The sequence below is a fragment of the Caloenas nicobarica genome, chromosome 10 (genome assembly GCF_036013445.1).
Source record: "Caloenas nicobarica isolate bCalNic1 chromosome 10, bCalNic1.hap1, whole genome shotgun sequence".
Classification (NCBI taxonomy): Eukaryota; Metazoa; Chordata; class Aves; order Columbiformes; family Columbidae; genus Caloenas; species Caloenas nicobarica.
This window is the reverse complement of record NC_088254.1, coordinates 2,276,774-2,303,676: the sequence shown is the minus strand read 5'-3', so window position 1 is coordinate 2,303,676 and position 26,903 is coordinate 2,276,774. Positions and strand designations below refer to the sequence as shown.

The 26,903-nt window shown below is 57.6% G+C and overlaps 2 protein-coding genes across 7 annotated transcripts in view; both read left to right on the top strand.

The window, feature by feature from the left end:
- The window catches only part of TRIP4 (thyroid hormone receptor interactor 4), a 29,622-nt gene extending 23,249 nt beyond the window's left edge, over positions 1–6,373 (top strand). For 3 of the 4 annotated variants that reach the window (XM_065642031.1, XM_065642030.1, XM_065642032.1), the window contains exons 12-13: positions 2,973–3,075; positions 6,127–6,373. In XM_065642031.1, the coding sequence (XP_065498103.1) occupies positions 2,973–3,075; positions 6,127–6,194 (171 nt within the window). In that variant the 3' untranslated portion in view covers positions 6,195–6,373. The remainder of the gene's footprint in view (positions 1–2,972; positions 3,076–6,126) is intronic. The other variant, XM_065642033.1, reaches the window with a different exon arrangement.
- A 2,398-nt stretch (positions 6,374–8,771) lies between these two features.
- ZNF609 (zinc finger protein 609) overlaps positions 8,772–26,903 on the top strand; it is a 59,299-nt gene continuing 41,167 nt past the window's right edge. For 2 of the 3 annotated variants that reach the window (XM_065641435.1, XM_065641437.1), the window contains exons 1-2: positions 8,772–8,884; positions 20,867–21,730. In XM_065641435.1, the coding sequence (XP_065497507.1) occupies positions 20,984–21,730 (747 nt within the window). In that variant the 5' untranslated portion in view covers positions 8,772–8,884; positions 20,867–20,983. The remainder of the gene's footprint in view (positions 8,885–20,866; positions 21,731–26,903) is intronic. The other variant, XM_065641436.1, reaches the window with a different exon arrangement.

The window sequence follows — 26,903 nt, the reverse complement described above, 5'->3', positions numbered from 1 at the left end:
TTGGACTCGATGATCTTGAGGGTCTTTTCCACTAAAATGATTCTGTGGTAGTTGAACATTGGCAGCTTGTTAAACGCACTCTTGGTCCTGGCGACGTGTCGTGCAGCAGAAGAGCATCTCCCTGTGTCTCTGTTCAGTTTGCAGCAGCGGTTTCAGGAGCTGCAGCGAGCACATCCCACCTCTCGCAAGATTCTAAGAGGAATCTTGGTTCCTACCAGGCCCCGGCCACCTGCTTCACTGGCCCCTTCTTTGAGCAGTTCAGCCCATTAACCTGGCAGAAAATTGACTTTACCCAAAACCTCCCTAAATTTCTGCAGGGGGAACGAGTTGAATTGACTGGGGGAAGAGGGGAGCCTGGCCATTAGGTTGGCTCAGCCCCAGTTTCTCCATCTGGGAGCATCTTTTCTCCAGGCGGAAGAAAGGGTTACGGCTTTTTCTCAGCTCCGGCAGGAATATTCTGCTTTTATTGTTCACCAGGACAGGATCAGAGCTTTCCAGAGTGGGTACAATAGGAAGCATTAAATGTACAACTCGACAAGGGGCTCCTTCCTGCCTCCTGGGACCAAGATGCCAGAGGAAGGACGGAGGTTTTTAGGAGGCAGGACACGGAAGGATTTGGCACAGAAACGTACCCTGGGAGCAGAGATGAAAGGCTGCGGCGTGGAGGCGTCGACCCGAGTTGCAGCTGTGGCATCCGCCTTGGCCTCGGGATCGCATCGAGCTGGGAGGTTTTGGAGCTGAAGGTTTGGTTCTGGTTTCAGGTGAAAGCTGTCAGTGGAGAAACCACCCTGGCTGTTTTTTTTGAGGGCCGGTAAGTGGGACATGTGGACACGGTGATGTCCAGCAACACAGTGATGTCCAGGTCCTCCTGGGAGAAGGTGGCTGAGGAGCTTTGGGGAGCAGCAGAACCTCTGCGACGCGCCGGTCCCGGACACAAAACCTGCCCGAAGGACCCACTGCCTGAACCTTGTAGCAGAGAGGGGACGGGGCCCCTCTGCCACCAGGTCTGGACGGTGGCTTTGTCCCACAGCTTTATGGTGGGACATCCCGAGGCCATGCTGGTGTGGGAGCTGCTGGGCGACTCCTCCGGCTGCGCCAGGGCCACCGGTCACCTGCGTCACGCCGGGAGCAATAACGCGGTGCCGGTGTTTCGCACTCAGCAGGCGCTGGCTGGGGATATTCGCTTTGGCTCTTTCTCACCTTCCAAGCTCCTTCCCCGCAGATGGGAGATGAAAATCCTTGGCATCGGCGTGGAGCGGTGGAAATGAGTCAAGTAACGTGGCTCATCCAAAAAAAAACCAAGAGGGAGAAGCCCGTCCAGCCCCAGATGGGTACAGCAGGTCAGCTGTGTGTGGCGCAGATCTCTCTCTGCTTTACAGAGCAGCTCAGGGCACGTCCATCTCCCTCTCACTCGGTGCACGGCTCTTTCACGCTGTTGTAAAACGAGAGGGGCTGGAAACGCTTTCCCTGGTTGTTCCAATCCATGTCAGGCTTCTGTAAATCTGCCCTAACCGCTGGCCCGGCTGCCAAGCCCCGCTGCAGCGCCGCGGTCCCGCTCCCCTTGCCAGGCCCAGCTGTTCCGGGGCAAATCCCAACTCCTCTTGGCAGGTCGGTGAGAGCTTTGCAAACACACAGCCCAGGAGTCATTTGTTAGGAACAAATGGGGGATTTGCCAGGACACGCTGCTCCATCTGCTCTGGCATCCTGTCCCCTCCAGCAGCCGGGATGGATCTGCTCGAGGGAGGCAGCGCAGCGGAAAAAAATAAAAAGCAAGCGGTTTTCCCATGGAAGGAAAAACCGCTTCCGCAGTCCGTTTGAAGAGGGTTTCCCGGGCTGGAGCTCTGCAGCCAACAGGGAATCTGAAGCCATGGGTGGGATATACATTTTTTTTTTTATTACCGTTTTGCGTTTTGCTTCTGAACATGCCGGTGAGGCTGAGCTGCGTTCAGACAGGACTTCAGTGCACTTCCCTCGCTGAGTAGTTTTTTTGTTGTTCTTTTTCCCCGTGGTTAATGAAACAACCCATTTATACCCTTCCGAAAAAATTCCTCCACATCTTCATCACAGCCAATTCTCTCCGTATCCTCCGCATACAGAGCCAGCCCCGTGCGGGGACGGCCGGCGTCTCGGAGCCATCGACCTGGCGCATTGCGAGCGGTTTTTGTGCCGCTTACCCTTTAGATGCAGCCGAATCCCAAGGGCTGTGTGTTCTCTCCAGATCTCAAAGCCCTTGCGTTAGGACTGAGATTTGTGGGAATGGAGCCAGAGCTGGGACAGCGGCTTCAGTACCCGCATCCCTGGTCAGGTGAATTTGGGAAAGCATCGGGCTGCAAAATCCATCCTGTGCTTGTCCCAGCGCAAAGCAGGTGATGAGCAGACAAGTTTGGGAGGGCAGGGCCCCCGAGCGCTGCTTTATGGACACCCCACACTTTAGATCAGCTTAAGGCAGGGGTGAAACCACAACTTTTATGCAGCAAAACACAGGTCGGTGCTAAAGGGGGCTGAAAAGACACGAGGAAGAAATTGTTGGCCCTGAAGGTGGTGAGCGCCTGGCCCAGGTTGGCCAGAGAGGTGGTGGATGAACCATCCCTGGAGACATCCCAGGCCAGGCTGGACGGGGCTCTGAGCAACCTGAGCTGGTGCAGATGTCCCTGCTCATGGCAGGGGGGGCACTGGGGGAGCTGGGAAGGGCCCTCCAACCCAAACTGTTCTGTGATTCTAAAAGGGTGAGAGCGCTCAGTGAGCAGATCCGAAAAGGGAGCAAGTTCTGGCCGTGGCTCAGTGAGAAGAGGCTTAGCGAGGGGCTCGCTCTAAGACCCCCCAAAAAATTGGGTTTTGTTTTTTTTGCTAAAAGTTCTTGAACTGGTTTAGTCCGAGCTGCCACAGCCTAGATACAAGCCATCTCGCCAATAACGATTTGCCCCTGACCGCCGAGCGGCTCTGACCCTGTTGTGTGTGTGTCTGTTCCACAGTACCCCGAGCTCAGCCAGGAGTCCGGCTCCCCGTTTGTCTTTATCTGCACAAATCCCCAGGAGATGGTTGTGAAGTTTCCCATCAAAGGAAAACTCAAGATCTGTAAGTAGTAAAGTTTCCCCAGATGCCCCCCTCGGCGTTTCGTGCCTGCTGTCATCACCACCTCCGCTCGCCGTTGCCATATGAGTTCGCAACCTTTGCCCTGTCCTCTTTGATCTGTAGGTGTTTGTTTAATGACTCGAATACGTCTGTAATTTTTTTATTTTTTGTCTTCAGTTCCCCTTTCCCCAGATGTTGCTTCCTTCCAAACAAACGCCTCTTCCTGTCTCCGCAAACGCTCGACAAAGAGCGCTGGTGTCTGCAGCTGATCCGCGTCTGGCACCAGCCTGGCTCGGGACATGATATTCGGGCAGATCTACTCTGCCCTGGGGAGGCCACATCTGGAATATTGTGTCCAGTTCGGGGCCCCTCAGTTCCAGAAGGACAGGGAACTGCTGGAGAGAGTCCAGCGCAGCCACGAAGATGCTGAAGGGAGTGGAGCATCTCCCGTGTGAGGAAAGGCTGAGGAGCTGGGGCTCTGGAGCTGGAGAAGAGGAGACTGAGGGGTGACCCATTCATGGTGATCAATATGGAAAGGGGGAGTGTCAGGAGGATGGAGCCAGGCTCTTCTGGGTGACAACCAGCGATAGGACAAGGGGCAATGGGTACAAACTGGAACACAGGAGGTTCCACTGAAAGATGAGAAGAAACTTCTTCATGGTGAGGGTGCCAGAGCCTGGCCCAGGCTGCCCAGGGAGGTTGTGGAGTCTCCTTCTCTGCAGACATTCCAACCCGCCTGGACACCTTCCTGTGTAACCTCATCTGGGTGTTCCTGCTCCGGCGGGGGGATTGCACTGGGTGAGCTTCTGAGGTCCCTTCCGATCCCTGACGTTCTGTGATTCTGTGATCTGCGCCAGCTCCTCCAAACTGCATGAGCTGCGGGGCCAGATGGACGTTCTCCATCCGCAGGCGCGCGGGACGGGACGTCCTGGCACAGCTCGCGGGGAAGCACCACAGCATCTGCCCGTGCCGCGCTCGCCAGCGTCGTTAGTCCCTTTTTACGAGCCACCAGCCCCTCTGTGGGCTGCTGCTTATTCTTGCTGCCAGAAAAAAGGCCGAAGGAGGGACGCGGGATGAGCCTGTGGTCAACCACAGCCTTGTGAGCGGCCTGCTCGCCACGCAGCCTGGAGGTGGCTCCACATGCGCTTCCAGGGGACGGGAAAAATTAGTTTGATGGGCTAAAAGCAGCATAAGCAGAAATAGCCTTGGCTGTTCGTTTAGCAGAGCTGATGCCCGGGTTTTCCGTCTCATTTGCAGCGCGGTTCGCTGGGAGGAGTTCTCTAGCGGCAGGATTTCTCGGGACTGGTTGATAAGGGTTATGAAGCACAGCGTGGGGTTATTTTTGTTGGTTTTGAGGTTTTCTTCCCCCTCTCCGTTCTCCCACAGCATCGGTCTCTCCCTGGGTGCTGGGCTGACTCCTGCCCTGCTGGGCCTATCGAGCAGGGCGAAACAATTCGCTTTCCTCCCTGATTTTTGCAGCGATGTCTGCGAGGTGCGTTGGGCCCATGGTGACAGACGATGCTCAGATCTTGCGGGCAGCACCGTCCTCCACGGGACGGCTCTTTCCCGTCGTCTCCTTTGTGTTGTGACGTTCTCCTGCCTGGAAAAGGGTTGGTCTATCCTAGAAGGAAGGCGGGGAGAGCTCCGAAGCTGCACGTTCCCCAAAGGGGACGTTGTCCGTCCAGGTGACATTTGTGACAGCTGGGGGAAGGAGCAGGGAAGCCTTTGACCTTCCGTGGGGGTCAGGCACTGATTTCGGAGGAGCTGGCATTACATCCAGGCGGTCGAAAGCTTAATTCTGCAAGCTGGATGCAGAGCAAAGGGAAAGGCACTGGCTCACAGCCCCACCTGAGTTCTCTGCGTGCCCTGGGCTCATTTAAGCCTGGCTCAAGCCATGACAAAATGCCAGTTTGTCATGTTGGGAAGCCAAGCTGGAACCGTTTTCCTTGCCAGGTGACAGCACGGAACTCACCGCGGTGACATCCGAATGCTTCTCCGTTGCAAGTTAGTTGTTTCGAGCACCCTGGGGATGGGGAAAAAACCAACCAGGACGAGCTGCAGCGCAAGGCGAGAATCCTTAAATCATTGAGCGGGAAGAGAAAGGGACACAGGGGCTGTTGCCTGATTTTTAGCCTTTTCCTAAAGGTTACCCACGTGATGCTTTATTTTTGCTGATGGAGCCGAGGAGCCTCCCGATCGCTTTCGGAGTCTGCGGCATGATGACTTGTCAACCCTCGCTCACTTTTTTTTTTTGCGTTTGTCGTGGGTTTGGTGCGTTGAGCTTCCCTCTGGAGGTCAGACAGGACCAAGGCTGGCCCAAAACTAACGCCGAAGGAGGAGAAACCGGTTTCAGGGAGGCCGGGTTGTCCTGCCGGGACATCCGTGAGCGAAGCAGTTCTGTGACCTCCCCCTCCTGGGAAAAGCGTTGTCGGACTCTTCGTTTGGCTGAAATGGAGACGTTTTCTTGGTTTGAAGTGAAGATGATGGTTTCTGGCTGGTCTGGAGCCATTTTCTCTGGCCAAGCACCCGCTTCTCACAGCACACGGGCATTTACCGGTGGGTTTTGGAGCAGTGGCCAAAGTGGGAGCGGTTTGGAGCCCGGGATGAGATCTGCTGGGGCTGGAGCATCGCGGCTCTCACAGGGACCACACGGGCTGCGTGTCACCCCGGGGGGTGACACCGGGCTCGCTCCCCCCGAGGGACCCGGCTGAGGTGCTCGATGTTCCCCCGTCTCCTCCGAACGCGACATCCATCCCGCGGGCGAGCGAAGGGATCGATTTCCCCCCTCGGCCACGGCGGGATGTTAATTCCCTCTCCTCGTCGCTGAATTTCCCCCTCCTCGGCGTCCCTGTGCCCCCGGCTCCGCGGTGTCGTGCCTGCGGAGGGAAACCACGGCGGCTGGAAGCGCCGGGCTCCTCAAGCGCGATAATCCAATGTGACAGGAACACACTAACGAGGAGACCTCGCTGCCTCCAGCTGATTTGCATTGCAAATAGCATTTAAAAATAAAGACTGATGAGGGTTTGTTGCGGTTTTTTTCTCCCCTCTTTCCAGGGAAGCTGGATGCAAAGATCCATCAGGGAGCGAAGAAGGGGTTAATGAAGCAGAAAGCGATGGGGTGAGCGGCAACGGGTTCCCACGCAGCACCCGGTGGCCACCGAAGGGTGACAAATGGTCCTCGAAGGGTGACAGGATGGTCCTTGGCTCTGGAAAGCGGGTGCAAGATGGATCCCCGAGCGCTCTTAGGTATTGCTTTACCCCTTGTTTTCCAAAAGCATTAAAAGAGACGTGTTTTCACCCAGCTCTGCGAGTCACACGCTGCGCTGCGGGCGGTGGGAGGTGGAGTGTGATGGGATGCGCTGCCCGTCTCCGCAGCTCCGAGGTGGCTTTGGCAGCGTCCACCCTCCCCAAAATGTGCCCCTCGGGGCCTTTTGGCTGGCTGGGGTCGGACACATTGAGGCGTGGGGGAGAAATGGGGCGTGAGGGGGATGGTTCCAAACAAGCGGAGGGCTCGGGGTGAGCGCTGGGCTCCACGGATGCGTGTCCTTATCTCCCGATTTGTCTCGAAGCAGCAGCCACCCTGCAAAAGCTGCGCCCCCCCTGCCCAGCAGCTGTGTGCACGAGCTAAAAACCCACCCTGCCTTTGGAATAAGATTAATTTCTCCTTTTTTCTTCCACCCTTCGCGTCCAGCAGCTCCCCGCATTGCCGTGTCTGTGCGCGTTACGCGCTGGTGTTTGCTGGGCTGTGAGCTCTTTGTGCCGCATCGCTCCGGGCTCTGCCTTGACGTGGTCCGAGTGCTTCTCCTCGCTCCCCAGAGCCCACCCTGCTCTGGGGGGACTGAGAACCACAGAGAACGCCCCAGCGCTTCTGTCCTCCTCTGGTGTGTCCACCTGTCCCTCGTGTCGCACCAGTAGAGTGCTGGGACCCCTGGTGACTTCCCTGCACGTGTTTTTCTTCTTGTGCCATGGAAAACAAGGGGAAATGTCCGCAGTGCCCGTAGGAGGGGAGCCGGAGGGGGATGAGGGAGCTTGGGGTGACATCCAGGGGTCCTGGTGCTGTGGGGAGCAGGGGCGGGAGAGGACTTGGCCTTGGTGGCCGGGTAAGACAGGCAGGACATGGAGGTCGCTTTGCCCGAGCTGCCTGGAGCGTCTCTCCTGGGGGTGGAAGGGGTTGGCCAAGGTGGTCCTAAGATGCTCTTCCAGGGAGAAGAGAGATCCATGGAGAAGGAGCCGCCGGTTCCATGGCGGACAACGTCTCCACAAAACACCGCTGGCGTCCCAGCTGCCGGGCACGGCCTGGGGCGAGCGGGATGCTGGGGACACCGAGCACCGGGGCGGCGGGAGCGCTCAGCGTCCCACGTGCCGCAGCTCCTGCTCCTCATCCCGGGACCACAGCGCCCTCGGTGACACAGTGGGATCTTCCACCAACCCCCCCCGGGACATCAGGATCCCGTCAGGATCCCTCGGTGAGAGCGGCAGCTGCCGTGTCACCTCCCCGTCCTTTACATCGCTGCGTGTCACCTGCGGGTTCCAGCCCCAAGGATGTCACGTTCCCCCTCGTCATCCCGCGGGCATCCGGCTGGATCGTGGCGCTCACCCTCGCGGCAAAACGCGCCATCGGGTGCTCAGATCACCTCCAACGAAGCCGCGGTGCCCGGCAGTGTTTTTATTTTCCTCCTGTATTAATGACATAATTTATGGTTTAGTCGGGAAGGAGCGCTGATGCACCGGCCGGGCCCTGGGTTGGTGTGTGTTCCCGGCAGGAGCTGGTTTTCCCACCCTCCGGAGCAGCATCCCTGGTCTGGGATGCGCTGAAAATCAGCGCTGAGCGCCCGCAAAACCTTTCACCCAGCGCTTTAAAAAAATTTTAGTAAAAAGTGGCCTGAATTTGTTGATATAGATCATCTCAGGTTTGTGCCCCGCGGGGGCGGTTTCTCCTCTGTAGTGATAAGAGTTTCTCCTCTTCATCTCTTTTGGGGTGTCCTGGGGCCAGGGCTGGGGGTGAGCTGAAATTTCCTCTGGGGCTGGTGCTGAAGCTTTGGGGTCGGACGCGGAGGGTTTGGGACAATCCCTGGGGACTGGGGTGCTTTTGGGAACGAAGATTCTCTGTCCGCCCAGCACCGGAGACCCCCCTGGGGAGGAACAATGATTGTGTGGGACACAACATTGTGGGGTTTTGGGGTGGGTGTGGGTACCCCAGGGTGTACCCTGGGTGGTGACCCCCCCTACCCGCTCCCTGCGGGTCCTTCCGAGCCCGAAAACCGCCTGGGTGAGCTGAACTGCTGCCCAGCGCCCCCAAAAGCGCAACACTGGGGGGGAACCTCTCCAGCCACGGAGTCTCACACAGCGTGTGAAACACGCCCCAAAATTTACACCCCCGCTTTCCGAGGTGGAAAAAAACCGCGCCGTTCCTGCGCAGAAATCCAGTCTCCGCGTTTTCCCAGCGCCCCCCCCCCCCACCCCGCATTGTGCGGGCGGAGTTTTCCTCCCCGCCGGGGGTGGCGCTCTCCGCCCTCCCTCTGCTCCGTTCCTGCGCTCCGCCTTCCGCTTTTTGCGGCGCGCCGCCCCGCTCCGCTCCGCCCGCCGGTGCGATCCGGTTCCGGGCTGCCGCGCCCGCCGGCAGCCGAGCGGAGCCGAGCGGAGCCGAGCGGCCTCGGCCCCGCCCCGCCAGGCGGACACCGGCGCGGCCTGCGCGGCGCGGCCCTCGGCTGGGCGGCATGGCGGCCCCGGCGGCCGGCCCGTAGCTGCCGGCGAGCGGCCAGGCGGCCCCATGGAGGAGACTTAGGGCCGCCGGGGAGGGGAGCGGAGCCGGGTGAGTGCGGGGGGCGTGCGCGGGGGGCGGCGGGGAGGGCTCCCCCGCGGCCGTTGGGCCTGGGCCCGGCTCCCCGTGACCGTTGGGCCCGGGTCGCGCCGCCCGCCCCCCGCGGCCGTTGTTCGGCCGCTTCCCCCCGCTGAGCGTCGGGGCCGCGCTCCGCGGGACCCCGGGAGCCCCTCCCGTGCTGCGTTGGGAGCGGGCCCCCCCCCGCCCCGCCCCGGGGTGGGGGTCGGGGGGGGGTGCGGGGTCACCCCCCTGCGGCCGCGGGGTCACCGGCTCCGCCGGGCTGCGGATCCCCCGGCCGGGCGTGCGGACCCGCGTGTCCCGGTCGGGGATCCCCGCGGGGGGGTCAGGGCCGGGACAGGGGTCGGGGCCACCACGCACGGTGCGGTGGGGCCGGGGGGTGGCAGGACGCGGGATGGGGTTCGGCTGTGTCCCGGTGTGTGTGTGGGGGTGTCCCCTTCTTGTCCCCTTCTTGTCCCCCCCCTCCTCGTGCGGAGTTTGGGGAGCGGAGGGACCCTGCGAGGGTTTGTTCACCCCGCTGGGGGGGTGTGTGGGGACGCAGCCCCTCACGGGGCCGACTGGCGGAAGACTCACCGTTCCCAAAAGCCCTTGGCGGGCAGGACTGTGTGTGTTTGTGGGGCAAACCCAGCTGCAGGACGTGGGGGGGTCCCTGCGTGGGGGGACCCGCTGGGTGACCAGCTCCGAGGGTCCGTCCCGGGGGTGACACCGCAGGTGACAACGTGGGCGCGGAGCGGGGAGCGACCCCGGGGAAGGTCACAGGTTCAGCTCTGGTGAGCCACACTTGGCTCCCCTCCACCTCCAGCTTTTTTTCCGCTGTTCTTTCCTTTCCCCCCGTTCTGGGAAGGCCTTTTCCCTCGGAGGAGCTGCTGGACACACACGTTTTGCGTGGCACTCACCACAGAGCTCACAGGCCCTTTTTCCCCCCCTCTAGAACATTAAGGATTTCGGCGCCGGGGCTGGTTTGGGCGCTCACCGCCTGGACATCCTCAGGAAAACCTATTTCCACGCTTTGTGCGATGGATGGCTCTGGCCTCGGATTATGCTGCACATTTCTAGCTCTTTGTTGGCAGTACACGGCTGCACACACGCGGCGCTTGAAAAATCCCCTCGCCTTATTTTATCGATTAGCTCTTGACCAGAAATAATTTATAATTTATTATTTTGGAGCCGTTTCGCTCTGGAAACAAAAAATCCTTGCCCTTTTCTGCCCTCGTTCATCCAGGCAGGTTTTCTCCTCTGGGTAGAGCTGGCTGAGGAAGGAGACGTGCGCTCGGCCGTCTCGCTGCTGCAAAAAGACAAGGATTTAATGTTTCACCTAAACTGGCCTCACGTTCAGGACAACGAGCCAGTTAGAGCCACCGGAGGAAATTAATTATCAAGCAAGTCGTAATGATCTGTAATTGAGTATGGCCAGGACGTGGGGGTTGTTTTATTTTTTTGCCTCTTTCCAAGCTGGGCGCTCGGTTTGCAGCGGAGGGTCTGTGTGTTTTGCGAGTCGCCATTAGGCTGCTCGTTAAGCATCTCTTAATACACGTTATCCCGTCGTGGTGTCCTCTGCGCGTGCTGAAAATGTTATTTTTGGGGGGGGAGTGGAGAAGCTGCTGCGAATACGGGACGTTTGTCTGTCCGTATCCCCGTGCTGGGTGTCCGTAATTTCTCCCTCTCCGCAGTTGCGGGGTTGCAAAGTCCCCTTGCGCTCGCTGCACCCAACTTGGACGTCGGTGGCCACAGCTTCTGCTGCCTCTAAAGGTTTTCCCTTGAAATCGTGAGGAGAGCTGAAAATGTGCCTTTTTGAGGGGGGAAAAAAAGGGCTCGCAACGTATAAAGGCGGTTGAGGGGTTCTCAGGCTACTAACAGCTTGTGTGTCTTTATTATGGGTGAACAAGAAGGAAGGGCCAGAGTTCGCTCCGTCTGGTTTGTTCTTGTTGAGAACCGGCCAGGGTTGAGTTGCAGTTTGCCTCCAGATTATATTTACACTATCTTTTTAATTGCATACATTAAAGAAAACCAGAAGCTGCCTTGTGTATTTAGCACTTCTGGGCATCCTACGGAAACAGCGTCAATGTCCGTGAGTCGTGCCGGAGGTTGGAGATCCCGGGGCTCAGTGGTTGGGGACCCGAGCGTTGTCCTGTGCTCGACGCTGTGATTTATTCAGAATTTCCTGGCTCAAAAGGGGGATTTCTGCGCCGGCTGGAAGAGGAAGAGCTCTCGCACCTTGCTCGGACTCGGCTGCGCTTGGGATTAGCTCCTGCGGGCGCTGATGCAATCCTAGTCCCAGCTGGAACGCAATAAGCCTCTTTGTCCCCTTTAGCCAGAGTATTATGTAAATCAGCTGGTATTTATGGTCCCAGGTATATTGTTTCGGGGCAGCTCTGCCCTTTGAGTGTTGACACTGCTGCTTGTGGCCAGGGGACGGCCGGGGGCGCGTCACGCGCCGAGAGGAGCTGGGGCCGCAGGTGACCTTGCCAGGGGCTGGTGACACTTCAGCCGCGCTCGGCCGCTTGGACGCGGTGAACTCGGCGAGTGGTTCGCTCTGCAGACGGGCTGGTTTCCCCCTGAGGTCCAGGTGAAGTCCGTGTTGATCTCTGCAGAATACGGCCCGATGTTTCCCCAGCCTTGAGTTTGCGAGAGTCGCGGGGCTGTTCGCAAGCCCACCCCGTGTTTCCTCGCAGCCGATGGTTTGCGGAAAGATTTTTTTGAGGGGCACCGGTGTCTCCGAAGCGCCTGGGGATGGTCTGCAGCCCTCGTGTGACACTTCTGATGCTCCACGAGCGCAAGTCACGCACGTGTGGGCTCTCTAGGTACGGGGAGACCTGGTCCCTTCCCCGAGGAATTTATTTGGTAAAGTCACAAGTCGGATGGCTGCACCAGGTGGTTGCCCTGCGAGCCCATCGGTGGCCACATGTCGCTACTGAACCGGAGCTTTGGTGGCCCCGGGTCGGCTCACGCGAGGAACGGGGAAGGAAGAAAGATCCCACTGGGACGCGGCTGCTTTTGCCACGCGTCGAAAATGCGCTTTCGGTGCCTTGCGTGACGTGGGCGCAGAGGAAGGAGTGAGGTTTTGGTCTAAGGAAAATAGAGAATGGCCCAGCCGGGAAACTTGCTCTGTGACTCTACTTGCTTGTGTGATTTATTTTTTTTCAATTGATATAATTTCCTATAAGGAAACGCCTGTTTCACTTTTGGTGAAAAATCGGGTTTTGAGGTGAAACCAAGAGGTTGTTTTGCTTTTGCTGCAGCTGCGCGTCCTTCGCATGCACAAAAATCACTGACGTAGCCGCTTCCACATCAGCTCAGATGTGTGCGGGTATAAAAGAGGATGCGAGTGCATTTTTATGGATGAATAAGGATAATTTCAGGAGAACCTTGATATTTTGTATTTAAACATTAAGCACTCAACTTATACAATTAATTTCCTTGTTTACGGTGTGGCTGCGCTGATTTATTGCTAACAAAACCAGGCAGTTTGAGAAGGATTTTGAGAAATTTGCTGAGCCCATTTGTGGTTTCGATTAAACGCAGCGTTCGTGGCTCGCGCGACTGCAGAGATCTGGGTCGGGGTTATCCCGGTGCTCCTCCAACAGGAGAAAGGATGACTTGGGAAGAGTCTTGTCTGCTTTTCAGCTTCTCGAGGAGTGAAAATGAGGTGTGGAATGACTCTACGTCTTGCTAATCTCCAGGAGAATTTCTGCTCCTTCCCCAAAGACGTCGGAGCCGATGCCGAGATGAAATTTCTTGTCCTGAAGATCTCCCATTTATTTTTGCTTGGGTTTCACGTCTAATCTGTTCCTTCCCTATCACCACAAGTAATTAAAAGTGAACTACAACGACCAAAATAAGCCGAGTACACTTTGATGCATGCTCCTCACTGGTTTTTTATTGTATTCCTTTCCATGCTGGCTAATTCACAAAATTTGGCAATTTGCAATGGGTCATTAGCGTGAATTAGCAACTTTCTGATGGATATCGTAGCTTTGCAAATGCGCTTTATTAATCTGTGAAGTACACCTATTTATTATCCCTCCCGGGGAAAGAAAAACAGGGGGATTTCTTGGCGCGGCGTTCGCTCTGCTTGCGTTGGTCCCCGTCGGCAGGCGCCTTCCCTCCTCCTTTATTTTGCAGCCTGGTCGTTTTTCCCCAAATCGTTCCTAGGCTGGTGGCTTTGACAGCAAGAGAGATTAGAGCCGCCCGGCCCGTCCTCCGCTGCAAATGAAGCCTTAGCTGGTGCAGCCAAGGTGCCCTAATTGCTTATTGAATGAAGGGAATTAAAGGCGTTAATAGGTGAAGTGGCAGCTCCTTCATTTCTGGAGCAGCAGAGGGATGTTCGTCCTCTTCTGAAGGCTGGGGAATGGCCAAGGCTGCCTGTGTGCTCTTCTCCGAGAAAAAATAAAACCCAGCAGCTCTCCCTGCCCTGGCAGCGCGCGTCTGTCTGTCCTCTCCATGTTTGCTGCTGTCGAGGTGGGGCTGTGACCGGCAGCATTGCTCCACCGGGATCGCTCGACTCGTAGAACCATAGAACGTCCTGAGTTGGAAGGACCCACAAGGAACAAGTCCAACTCCTGTCCCTGCACAGGACAACCCCACAGGTCACACCGTGTGTCTGAGGACGTTGTCCAGTCTCTTCTTGAACACTGTCAGGTTGGGGCCGTGACACCTCCCTGGGGAGCCTGTCCCAGTGTCCAGCACCTCTGGGTGAAGAACCTTTTCCCCATGTCCAACCTGACCCTCCCCTGGCACATGTTCCTGCTGTTCCAACTGGACTCGCTCCACTGGGACCACTCCGGTGCTCTTCCTTTGGATGGAGAAGACAGAGCCACAATGCTGACCGGCACGGAGCCCTCCCCGCCTCTGCGGTTCCCCTTTCCCGATGTAGCTCCGTGGAGGAGGATCCTCTTTGGAAAGCCAGACGGCTGCGACCACGGGAGCCTCAGTTTGGGACTGGGACCACCACGGGGACATGGGGAGCCTTGGTGCCTCCAGAGCCCCGAAAGGGAAGGGTACGACTGGTAGGTTCACCAGCACCATGGAGCTTGGGCTGCTGCCAAAACTGACAGTGTTGGGCAAGCTGGGGAAAAGGCCGAGCTCCATTTTTCTGACATTTACCCCCGTGGTTATTTATGCCCCATGGTTGTCTTTGGTCTTCGCCAGCTCTTCTTTCTTCCTGTCTCCGTGACTGATGCTCGGGGGATCTTTCCTGGTCACATCCATCTTGCTGCTTCCTCTGGCTGTTGAATTTCTCAGACTCCTGGCAATCTTCCAGCCCACGCAGAGCTTTATCTGAAATTTCTAAGCCTTTTTGGTTATTTTAACATGCTCTCTACCCCGCTTCTAGGTTGCACGTGAGGACAGGCCGCTGATTCCAATCTCTTTAAGCCTCTCGTAAATCACTCCACTTCTGCGCTGGGCTTAGCGAGGGTGTAACCGGACCGGTTTTAAATCCGCGCGGCTGCTCTGCTTTCCCGGTGGAAACCAGCTCCCCGCTCGAGGGACGACTGACCCCCAGGTTTGTCCCTATGGGGAGCATCGCGTTGCAGAGCTCGGTGCCAAACAAATTTGCTCAGAGGTCCCGTTTTGAGTGTTTCGTGTTATTTTTGGCAGCAGCACGGCTGGCCGGCTTCAACGAGAATGGGCTTTGCGGTGCTGGGAGAGCGGCCGTGCCGCGGCTGGTGCTGCCGGCAGCGTCTCCGATGAGCCGTAGCGCCGGCTTGTCTAGCCGAGACTCATCCCGAGCGCTCCCCGCTTAATCCTGGCTGGTTATTGCTCACAGGGTTGCTTTTTGGTTTTGCCACCGGTCCGTGTGTCAGCCCTCGGCGGCCGAACCCCGTGGTGATGCCTCTGGGTGCTGCCGGATGGGGACGCTGGTTTGGGGTGAAGACGGGGCTGTAATTCTCGTTATTGGTAAACCTTGGCCTGCAGGTTTGGGCACGGCGATTACGTGGTGGAGTTCCGCATGTGCAGACACAACTGTTGAGTACACCTAGTTCAGGAGAGATCAGAGGTTGCAGGAAGAAAGCCAGCTCTTTCACCTTACCCACCGAATTCTTTTTCTCCCGTGCATGTGGGTTTTGGTCTCCTCTTTCCCAGTACAGCCCAGTGTTGAGAGCGCTGGGCACCAGTTTATGTTTCTGGATGTGGATGTGAGCGCTGGGGCTGCTGAGCGGGCTCTGGGGTGTTGTCAGCTCTCAGATTTTGAACTCTACAATCGTTCACTGAAACAACCTCCTCAGGGACGTGGTGGAGTTCCCGATGCTGCAGGTTTTCAATGGACAGGGTGGTGGAAAATCTCATTTGGGCTCCCTTTCCCACCAGAGGTTGGACCCTTCCAACCTGATCTACTCTACAGTTCTACAACTTGAGTCGTGTTGACACGTACGTTCCCACTGACGTATAATGATGGTGCTTGCTCAGCTTCCCACTGGAGAAATGTGTTCAGCAGAGGACAAGCAGGAGCACCGAGAAGGTGACATTTGCCTCCTGTCCTTCACGGGAAAGAAACGATGTTTGGAGCCTTTGTGTGGGTCTGTAGGTATTGATGCCCCTCCTGCTCGAGCCAGGGACCACACGCTTCAAGGATGTTTCTCTTGCTGTTAGTTTTCTTGAAATACAAAGCTCTAGACTTCCCCGTGTGTTGGCAGAGGAAATCCGAGTCGTGTTTCATTCAGTACAGATGTAGGTAGCTCGGAAAAAAAAAAAAAAAAATGCAAGGATTGAGAGACATCAAAATGAAATAATTGTAAATCTGAAGAACTGGGGCCTCTGGAGGCGCGAGCAAGTGAAAAATCGCGACTTTGAATGACACTTCCAAGAGTGATGGGAGGATTCAAGGGGAACTTGTTCCAGTTTTCTCTGTTTTGTGACATTAAAGAGGGCCTGAAACGTTTTCCTCCTTTTCATGTCCCCCTTTTCGTGTGCCGGCGACATCGCCGCCAGTTGCATTTGGCTCCTTGGGGTGTGCCGAGGGCGGCTTCGCCATCGAGCCGTGTTGGAGAACGTTGGGTTTTCCAGCTCTACATGGAGTTTCTCCTGAATGCGTGTTGGGCGCCGGGGTTAAAGAAGTGTCAAGAAGAAGCAAACAGCCTCAGCTAATCTGAAGTGTTTTTTCAAACACAGCCAGGTTGAGATCTGGCACCGTGCGCCCTTATCTTGTATCTGCAATTTTGCTGGACGTCTTTGCGTCCCGTAGTATTGTCGAACGTTGCCGTAAAGGTCGTGGGCGGATGGAGGTGGATGCGGGGTTGAGTTTTGATCCAAGCTGCATTTTTTTCGCCTGATGATGAATGTGAAGTTGACACTCGAGAGTGTGTTTGGTAGCAGGTGAGTGTATTTGGTAGCAGGTGAGCGTTGCAACTACTCAATCTCCTGAGCTTTGCTCCAGGTAGGGCGGTTGCCCGGCCACCCCCACCGGAGAGGCCTTTGCTCCCCTTGCGCATCTTCCCGTGACCTCGTCCGTCCTGCTTTCGTAACTCCTGGACTCAAGTATTTCAGGCTTTTCTCGAGAACGCCAACAAATGACTCACGACTCGAGCGCTGCCCCGTGTCAGGTTCATCTCCAGTGTCAAGGCTCAGCCTACGGAAACTCGGGAGTCCCGGCATGAGCTCCTCGCCGCGCTCGGCCTGCAGTGCATGCTGGAAAATGTAGTCTCAGCGGGGTGCACCTCCATATTAAAAAAAAAAAAAAAAAAAAAGAAGGGTGGCTCCATTTTATTCAAATTGCGTTCAGGCTTCTCCCTCCTGGCAGCTCGCCGGTGCCGGCCCCGAGAGCCACCGAAGTTGTCCCGGCGCCTGGTGCGAGCCCAGCTCCTCCGTTCCAAACCTCGCTCTGTTCCACACCGAACAGCTTGTTTGGAAGCCCCGCACTCCGGCGTGTTTTGCAACAGCTCGGCCTCCTGCCGGGCGCAGGCGATGGGGGGATCCTGCCCCCGTTGGGTGGCAGTTCTGGAGGGGGTCGTGGTAAATCTCCTTTGTCTGCTGCAGCTTGACTGATGGATGGGGGAGAGCGAACCCTCCTCCCCTGCGTGATTTCTTGAGCTGAAAGCAGCAAGTGAGTGAGGAAGCTCCTTTGTGCAGATTTCTCCGTCTCCTCTTGTGCGTGCCAGCTGGCTCGCGTTCAACATTTCTCTTTTTTTTTTTTTTTTTTTCCCCCCTCCTTTTTCCTCATCTCTAGAGAGAGAGGGGGTGGGGAGAGAGGAGAACATCTTAAAAAGAAATCTGCAGAAAAGACATGGGAGTCACTTAACAAAAATCCAACCCAAACAAGCCCAGCTGGGGAATTACAAACGCGGCGGTAGGAGCCGAGCGAGAGGCAGGCGCGTTTTCCCCCCCCCGCCGCCCCGAGTTTCTTTAGTTGTAAAAGGAAACAAAAAGGGATCTTGTGCAGAGGCGGCGGATGGGGAGAGCGGCCGGCCGGCTGCCAGCAGGGGCCTGGACACCTCGTGCTGCTCCTGGGGAGCCCTTCAGGGCCTGGGTGAACTGGGGAGGCTCAACATCTCCTCCGTGAAGCTCTCCCCAGCCTGCCAGCGCTGCATTTACCCCCTTCTGCTCCATCCCAGGGGTCTCTTTGCTCTCGGGGCCGGGGTAGCATCTCCCCAAACCCCCAGCTTCCTGCCCGAGGTAACGCCACGTCCTGCGGATTTTTATTCCCACCCCCCCCCGTCATCTTTGCTGCTCCTTCTTGCGGGCATTCCTGAAAGTTAATCAGGGTGAAAATTGCAGTCGGTCATGTCTGGAAGCCACCAGAGGCTGAAGCTGGAGCGCTGCAGGCTGGATGGAGCACATGGCGATGAGACAGGCTCCCTCCGTGTGGGCTGCTCGTTGCCAGGAGAAGAGCTTTTCTCCTGCATCTCGCCGCCCTTGGGCGTTCAGTCCTTCCTCGCTTTTGGTTTCTTGGCCTCCGGTAAGCGGCGGAGAAAGCCGGAGCGACGTGGGCTCGGTGGGTTTGCTGCCGAGCATCCTGCCTGGGTTTTAGCACAAAGAGCCGGGGGCTCGTGCGGTTTCCTCGCTCTCGTTTTGAAGGTGAGCCCATTCTGTTTGAATAGCTTTCTCTAGGTGTGTTTGAAAGTGAACTTTCAGGTTTTGTCTCTTAATATGCTTGGCTCCGTCCCAGCCGGTATCTGCGGATCGTAGAGGTCTCGGCACCTAATGGAGCTGAATTATTCATGTCTGGTGCTGTGTGTGCGCAGCATTCCCAAGCAGAAAGCTGTCTCCTTGTAGGATCTGCGCTCCAGGACTGCTCTTAAAACGCTTTGTTGGCAGGTCTCCAGGCCAACAAGTGAGCACATGCTTTTCATGTTGCACGGGGATCAATCCCGCGATGGCAGGAGGTAAGGGGAAGGACACGTTCAGAGCCGAATCAATCTCTTTGCTCTGTTTTCTGAGATGCTGGGATTTGTGGTGGCTTTGCTCTCCCCGGCAGGAGGACGGGGAGGATCTGGATGGCACCCAGGGCTTTTCCGGCTTTGCCAAACCGGGCGGTGGGAAGGGGACCCCTTCTCCGGATCCTGCGGTCGGTCCGACCGACATAGCGGTGGCGTCGCAGGTCAGGGGGTCTTGCTTGGGAGAGGAACCCGAACCCCTCATCTGGCTGCAGATGCTGAGCTCTTTGGAGAACAGAAATGGGGAATTGGGATGGGAATTTCAGTGTCTGAGCTGCGGGAGGTGCCTCAGAGGCACGTGCCACGGGTGACTTGCAGGAGACGCCCCCCAGATCGCGCGCCGGGGCCCTGGTCCCCAGCTGCGGGTTGGAAAGGGCCGATCGCTGCCCCGGTCCCTCTCCCGAGCTCTCAGCATGACGTGACTTCCCTCTGCTCCTGCAAACCCGCCTGTTCTCGTCCGTCCTGTTTGCGGTTCCATCTGCGTTAGCTGAGCTTGGGCTCCCTCGACGCCTCCTCCGTAGGGTGAATAGTTTTTTTTTTCTCCTCTTGTTTTCTAACCCTTTGATTGTTCCTGGCTCGCTAATCGCCGGGAACCCAGCGGACTTCTGGGCTCCTTCTTCTTTTTGTTGTGGTAGGAGTTGGGAAACGCTGCTGCTGTTTGCATGGTTTCAGAGCAAAGTCCTGCTCGTCTGCTCTCCTTATTTCATATGTATAAATAATATTTATGTACATATGCATGCTCAAAACAGCGAGGCGAGTTCCCCGGTGCGAGCTGAAAGCCGGCCGAGCCGGCGTAGCGCGGAGCAGGTGATGCTGTGCCTGTCGCAATACAGCCCTGCGGATTGTCCGTCGCCTTCATGTCCTTGTCCGTCTGTCCCTCTGATCCGAGCCAACCGTGGCCCTTTGAGCGGGCAGCTCTCGAGGCTGGATGCCGAACCTCATCCTCATCTGGTCGTTGGTGTGTTGGTCCCGCGTGTTGGGCTGTCGCTGGACGCTGTGCCTCGACTTTGTGCCGGGATGGGGCTGTTACCACCTAAAAATCTGGTTCATCCACCTGGCTTTGCCCATCTGGACAAAGCAATGGTTGAAGATCCGCGGCACAAAGGGCACCGGCGCGGCCAGGGGGGCTGTACCGATGGTCACTGCCGGTCACCGACCCCACCGGCGGTTTGGAGAGGGGCTCCGGAGAGGCGAGTTGTGGGGTCGGGCTGGATGCCCCAGCTCGGGGCTGGGGAGCGGGTGCCGGGGCGGGAGGAGGAGGAAGAGGAGGAAGAGGAGGAGGCAGCAGCGACAGGAGCACGTGGGGCAGCTTTGGGAAGCCGTTAGCGACTCCGGTGCACAAAGTGATCTCCTGATTTGGCACTTTCTGTGCCGCTGAAATGAGAGGTCAGTGCTTTTCATTTCCAGCTTGCATGCTAGCCCCCAGCTCCTGGGGTTAAAAATCTCCGTAATGACCTGTCAGAGAGCGGATTATTAGCTGTACAGAGCCGAGGATGCTGTGGGGAGCAGATGGAAAATGGTCTGGCTGCGGCAGGCTGTCTGATGAAAGAATCCCTGGCATTTTTACAGTGTTTGCATCTCTGGAAACGCACCATGAAGCTGCTTTCCAGGCTCCTGCCTGCTGGGGTTTGAAGAAATTTGTGTTTGTGTGGGTTTTGTGTGTGTGTTGTTTTTTCTTTTTCCCTTCTCGTTTCTGTTTAAGTCACCTGGTTTTGAAGCGTTGTTCATAAACAGCACCAGAGCCCGGCGAGGACAGGCAGGACGGATTTCGGAAGAGCTGGCTGGGTGGCTGCTGGGAAGAAGCTGTTTCGCGTGTTAATTATGTCTTGTCAGTGTAATTGCCACTAGCTCATCTCAGCGAGTATCTCTAATCTCATCCAGTCCAATCCCCTCGCCGGAGCAGGAACACAGATCGGCCCACGGCTGACCCTGACCAGCCCAAAATTTCTCCTCCCGGCTAAGCCGGGAGGAGAAATTTTGGGCTGGTCAGGGTCAGCCGTGGGTCGATCCCCTCCTTCCCAGTTAAGACCAGTTACCTGCGCAACTGTGCCTCGCTTTCCCACCCTCTGAAGCTGCTCGTGGTGCTGGAGGTGATGGGTTTCACACCCTAAAGCCGGGAGCCGTGTCGTGCTGCCTGGGGGTGTGAGATGGACACCCGGTGCTTCCCACTGCCATTCTCAAGTGTCACGGGCGCTCTGAAGCTGGGGATTTATCTCCCACCGAGGCACTCGACTTCCCCGGCGAGCGGCTCTTGTCCCTTCCCCCCCGGTGGCATCGGCAGGAGAGGAATCAATCCTCCCTCCCGGGGCAGCGCTCGATAATTCAAAGGGAAATGGCGAGCGGGGAAACGTGTGAGTAATGTCTTGTTGGAGCCGAGAGCCGTGACCTGCCAGGGCTGCTATTGATCGAGGGACCGGTGCCAGATGGCTGCTGCGGCGGGGACGGCGCGGGGAGGGGACAGCAGGATGTTGCGATGGGGGATATTTTTGGGGGGCTTTGACATCTCCTGCCTGCACGTGAAGGCGGATCTGCCCTCCTGGGGATTCTTTGTGTGTAACCCTGTTCTCTTTGCTTTCCGTTTCAGCAGCGATGCCGTCACCTGGGCAGACCCCGAGCGCTGGAAGCCCCCCGAGGAAGTAGGTGACCCCCAGGGCCTGGAGCAGGGAAGAGCCTTGAACCGCGAGGGGCCGTTAACTCTAAGATGTCCTTGAGCAGCGGAGCTTCCGGAGGGAAAGGAATCGATGCGAACCCGGTTGAGACGTACGACAGCGGGGATGAGTGGGACATTGGCGTAGGGAATCTCATCATTGACCTGGACGCTGATTTGGAGAAGGATCAGCAGAAATTGGAAATGTCGGGCTCCAAAGAGGTGGGGCTCCCGGCACCCAACGCGGTGGCGACACTACCGGATAACATCAAGTTTGTGAGCCCGGTGCCGGGCCCGCAGGGCAAGGAGGGCAAATCCAAGTCGAAAAGGAGCAAGAGTGGCAAGGACAGTGGCAAGCCGACCCCGGGGACCTCCTTGTTCACTCCCGGCGAGGGCGCTGGTGGCAAGAAGGAGACTCAAGGACGCTCTGGGGACGGCGCGAACTCGGGTGGCTTGGTGGCCACTGTCACTCCGAAGGGCTCGGAGAAGTCGGCCAAGGCGTCTCGCAGCGTGGCTGGCTCCAAGAAGGAGAAGGAGGGCGGCTCGTCCAAAAGCAAGAAGGAAAGGGGTGAGGGTGCGGGGGCTGCGGCCGAGAAGGAGCCCAGCGTGCTGCAGCCCCTGGCCCTGGCCGTGAGGGTGGGACAGTACGATGGGGGCCAGGGGACAGAGCCTGCTGCTGCCGAGCAGCTCGGGAGTATAGCTATTGACACGGGAGCTGCGCTCAACCCCTTGGGAGTTAAGTCAGAGCTGGAGGACGGGGAAAGTGAGTGCCGGCAGCTGAAAAAGGTGAAATCGGAGAAGGTAAGAAAGGTGCAGGGCTGCGGGTGGCGGTGGCGTGGCCGCTCGGCTCCGACGGCTGCTCCTGGGGATGACGGGGAGCCGGAGCTCCCAGCAGGACTGGGTGTCCGGTACCACCGGGGGCCAGTGCTGGTGGGTGGCTGGTGCTTCTGGTTCTGGCATGAGGACGCTTTGGCCGTGCGATGTGCCGGGTCTGGACGTGGCGATGGGAAAGAAACGGGTCTGGACGTGGCGATGGCGTGTTCTAGAAACCTTGCACCAGCAAATTGCCTGCAGTCGCTGTGCGTCAGGCTGTGATCCTGCCGAACCCTCAAGGATCTGGTTTCGTCGGTGCTGAGCGGGTCCGAGTCTCTTCTGTGGCTCTGCAGGAGCAGCTGGGGCTGATGAAGGTGGTCTCCGTGGCCTGTGCCGGATCCTGCCAGGACAGGACCGTGTCTGGCCGCCATGCTCTGCTTCCCAGGGGCTTCACCTTGCGTGTCAGAGCTCTCCACAGCTCCCAGAGGAACTTATTTCTCTCCGGTTGCATCATTTGCAGAAAAGGAGACCTCAATGTGTTAGTAAATGTGGGATCTACGCGGGGGCGCAGGCAAGCACGAGATTGACAGGAGCTCCACCTCGTTTCTTACTCCGCCGTTGGTACGTGGGCTTTGTCCCGCTCACGGTGACGATCAGCCTGGCCTGGTGGGTTGCGGGGGGGATTTCCTTACATGTTGCTTCTGCACTAACATGCAGCAGCGATGCCGAGCCAGCGAAGCTCCTTTTCCAGGTCATGGGGGACACAAAAAGCCCGGCCAGTGGTGTGCGGTGACAGGGTGAATGTCCGTCTGTCTGTCCGAGTGGCGTTCGGCTCTGGGTGGCTGCACAGCTGTTTGTGGATGTGCCTGCCTGATCGGCAGCTCAGTTCGGTTGGTTTTTAGGAATCGTGGTGGCTGTCGTGATTCCTGTGGGCAGGCGGGGGGACGCTTTGGGGTTGCGCGGAGCTGAAGCTCCTCCGCACCGGTTGCACGTGGTGGGGCAGCCCCACGTTTGCTGTGAGCACCACGACCGTCTGCGTTCGGGGGCTCAGCCCTGGCACTATCACCACGTGCTGGGTGTCGGGAGAGCGGCTGGGGGGGTGTCGGGTGCGTGTCCCCGTGTTTGCAGCCGGCGACTCCCCGGGAGGGTTCCGGCTTTGGTGTGGGGACCGCAGTGCTGGGTGGAGAGCGCTCGGTGGATTTAGGAGAGTTGCTGAGACCAGCGAGATGTTGGGGAGATTTACTTTTTTTATTTCCGTCTGAAAATATAGAATATATACGGAGAGAAGGGTGGTGGGGATGGTCAGTGGTGGGAGAAGAGCTGCTAAGTAGGTCAGTGCTTCCTCCGTCAAGAGAAAGGCTCCTGGGGCAGGAGAGTGAAGCCTGTAAAATGAAGGGTGGTGTGGAAACGCTGCGTTGTTTCCTCATCCCTCCCAGCAGCAGAACCGGCGAAGGAAACCGGGAAGAGCAGCAGCTGCTCTTTTGCGTGATGGACTTGAACTACAAGAAGCTGCGGGTGCTGGAGGTTCAGCGATGCTCTGGGGCAGCTGAGCGGGTTGGTGGAGGAGGAACCCGTCGTGGGGATGTACGGAGCAATGTCTCCTGGCTGGGAAAAGCCTGAGGAGGGCTGGAGCTTGGGAGGTGCTTTGGGAAGTGTCCTGAGGTGCTGGGATGTTCTGTTCCTTCACGGCCATCCCTGCTGCCACGGGAGCTGCCTGGACCTTTGGTCGTACCCCACGGGGCTTTTCCTGTGTTTTCACTATTATTTCTTTCCCTGATGCGGGTGCAGAGAGCATCTATAGGTACCAATGCCAAAGCAGGGTGGGGATTATGAAGACAGGGACCAAACATCATGGGTGTTGGCAGGCTCGGGGATTGGGCCCGTGTGAACCTCCTGAAGTTCAGCCAGGCCACGTGTGAGGTCCCACAGCTGGATCAAGGCAACTCCAGCATCCTGCAGAGAACAACCCTGTGGAGAAGGACTTGGGGATGCTGGCGGGTCTGGAGAGACCTTAGTGTGGCTTTTCAATACATACCAGGGGCTTATATGAAAGATGGAGAGAGACTTTTTACCAGGGAAGTAAAGCGGACGGGTTTAGATTGGACATCAGGAAGAAATGTTTCATGGTGAGTGTGGTGAGACACTGGGACAGGTTCTCCAGAGAAGCTCTGGATGTCCCAGCCCTGGAAGTGTTCACGGTCTGGCTGGACGGGGCTCTGAGCGACCTGAGCTGGTGCAGATGTCCCTGCCCATGGCAGGGATTGGACTAGATGAGCTGGGAAGGTTCTTTCAACCCAAACCGTTCTGTGGGTCTATGATCTCTGCACACGTACCCTGCGAGAACAGTTCTGCTGTTTTACTTGTCCCAATTCAGGTACAACCACCTTGATAAAGGCTCATTCCGATTTGGAGAAGTGATTTAAGGTCTGGATCTGCAGGAAAACATCTCATGTCTGGTCTAGGAGGAAACGTTGGCCGTGTTCGTCAGCCTCCTGGGCACAGCGAGATGACTTCCCTTGGGTTGGGAAGGTCATGGGCGAGGAGAAGAAAGGTGTCTGCATGGTGAGGTCTGGGAACACGGTTTTATCTCTTGAAGAAGAGTCTGGGGATGGGCCAGTGACCGGGGCAGGGTGTGGAGGATGGAGATGAGAGCGGCCTTGTGCTGTCCTTGTCTCCTGAAAGCTGCAGAGATGCTGCTCAGCGGGTCTGGAGGACAAGCCCAGAGCAGAGGGACGTGCTGGCCGTGGGAGGGCCGCTCTCCCGGCGAGCGCGTCGCGGGGACGGGTTCCCGCAGGCCTGGGGACAAACCCCGCCTGGGAAAGGAGCAGCTTGTTCAGAGCGAAACAGGAACGGCCGCAACGTGACTCAGCCCAACCTTTGGTCCCCGGCAGCGTGTCCTCTGGGTAACCCGGCGCTGCTCCTGCTCCGTTCGGGGCAGGGAGGCAGCTCCGCGTCTGGGATGGAGCAGGAGGGACCTTCTCTCCCGTGCATACGTGCGGTGGAGCAGTCGGCCTCCGGCCGGGCGGTTTCATTGTACCTCCCTGGCTGGATTAAAGAGCACTCGAACAACAAGTATTTTCGCCTTGCTGCGGTGCTTCGGTGCCACCGCTCGCCGTTCGCCCCTCCTTCTGCTTTTGTGCTCTTTGAACATCTCGCTGGAGGGTTTCGCAGCCCTCCCGTCTGCGCTGGGTGGAGGAAGGAGCTTTGCTTTGGGGTTTTTCACATCTGCAGGAGCTGCCATGGTGTCCACGGGCAAGATCACCCTTGCTCCCGTTCCTGGTGTTGCTGGTGGACGTGGCCCATGGGCTTGGTGGGAGATGTTTTGCCGGTGCGACCCCACAGCTCTTGTGGTCGCCGCTTTCCTTGGGAACCAAATGTCCCGAACGCCCTTTTTCTCAGCGCATACCTGGGCTGTATCCAGCTCTGTGGCATGTCTTGGCTTGTTACGTACTCACCTTGAACCCGATGCAACCAGCGCGCCGGGACACGAGTGATAACATCGCCAGGGATGGGGCTGATCGTGACGAAACCTGTTGGCAACAACCTCGCCGAGACCTTCCAGGGTCTCTGGGGTGGGACAGCCCCCAGGCGCAGGTTTCCCTGGGGCTGCGATTCGGCAGCTCCTGGAGCCCCAAAAAGGTATTTTTGGGGCCACCAGCGGGAGCAAGAGAAACGAGCATGTGCTGATGGACCCGTGTCCAGAGCACGGGGACCAAACCTGGATCTGGTGTGGGGGGACAGGGGTGTTTGGGAGGGAACGGCCGCGCTCAGCAAAATGGCCGTGCAGGGAGCAGCGGGGCTCGGCGAGCCGGTTCGTGCCGCTGGCCGCGTCCCCGTGCCCGCGGGCTGGGTTCCCCGGGGCGGTGAACGCTCCCCCGCCAGCCCTGCGCCGCGGTGCTGCCGCCCCGGCTCCCGCGCGCTGGGGCGCTTCGCCCGGCCACGGACGTTCAGCATTAAACAAAAGAGCCTCCCAGCTCTTGGCTGCTGCTCCGGCTTTGTTTTGATTGAGAGGTTGTTCAGCAGGAGGAGGGCGCATGGATTGGTTTTTTTTTTTTTTCCTTTTTTTTTTTTTTTTTTTTTCCCCTCCTGACGAGCGTCCAGATGCGACGCTGCTGCAAACAAGGGAAAGGCAAACAGAAGCTGCTGGAGACTCGGCAGTTCTGAAAAGCCTCTCTGGGTCACGTGCGCTGCGGTGAGGAGGGTGGATTCGGTCGTGTCCCTCCATGGGATAAGGGATAAAAGCCAGGGGTGCATTTTTTTTTTTTTTTACCCCAAATTTCCCCCTCCAAACACAGCTCTGAGCAGAGATCGCAGGCTTTGCGTGAGGGGGTGCTGCAAGGCTGGGGACACCGCAGCGGTGTGAAAATACATTTCTGGTTCTCAGGGGGACAGTGTGGCCTTGGAAATGGTGCTGCTTTTTTTTTTTTTTTGTTAAGCCATTTTTGGTAGGAGGGATGAAGTTCGGTGGTGGATGGAGGGGCGAGGGTTGGATGTGCAGAGATGACTCCAGCTTGAAGAGGTGAGATTTGCCCAGGATCTGCCAACAGGAGGCGGCCGCAGACCCTCCTGGGGACATTTCTGCACGTTGGGTGTTGCGTTTCCTTCTGGGTTTGTATCTCAAAGAAAGAGGGACGTGTGGGAGCTGCCGTGCTGAGGGCTCGAGCCTTCCGTGCTTGCAAAAAAACCCCCAAAACGCACCAAACCAGCTTTACCCACCCCAAACGTCAAGACGTTTGACGCGAGGCTTCAGCAAAACCCAGGCGGCTCTGACCCGAGCTCATCAGAGCGAGGATGAAGAGGCCTCCTCAGCGACGTGTGTGTGATTTGGACCAGATGTGACGGGTAGCGCCCAGCCCGGGTTTGCTTGTCTCGCGGCTGGATTTTGGGGAGGGAAAACTTCCCAATGGAGGCGTTTTGGTGAAACCGCCCTTTCCCTTAGAGCTCCCCACAAAGCTCGCTCCGTCCAGCCCTCCAGAGCTGCCTCAACTCTGTTGTTCCTTTTCCCCTGGGATTTTTTGAGCAAACACTTGGGGTAGGGACCTGCTCGTACCTCGTACCTGGGAAAAGTGATTTTCCTGCCCTCCCAGCGCCGTGTCCCCCTCGCTCTGCAGGGAATGGCACGGGCAGCGACACGGGGGTGCGTTGACACGGGGTGCAGTGA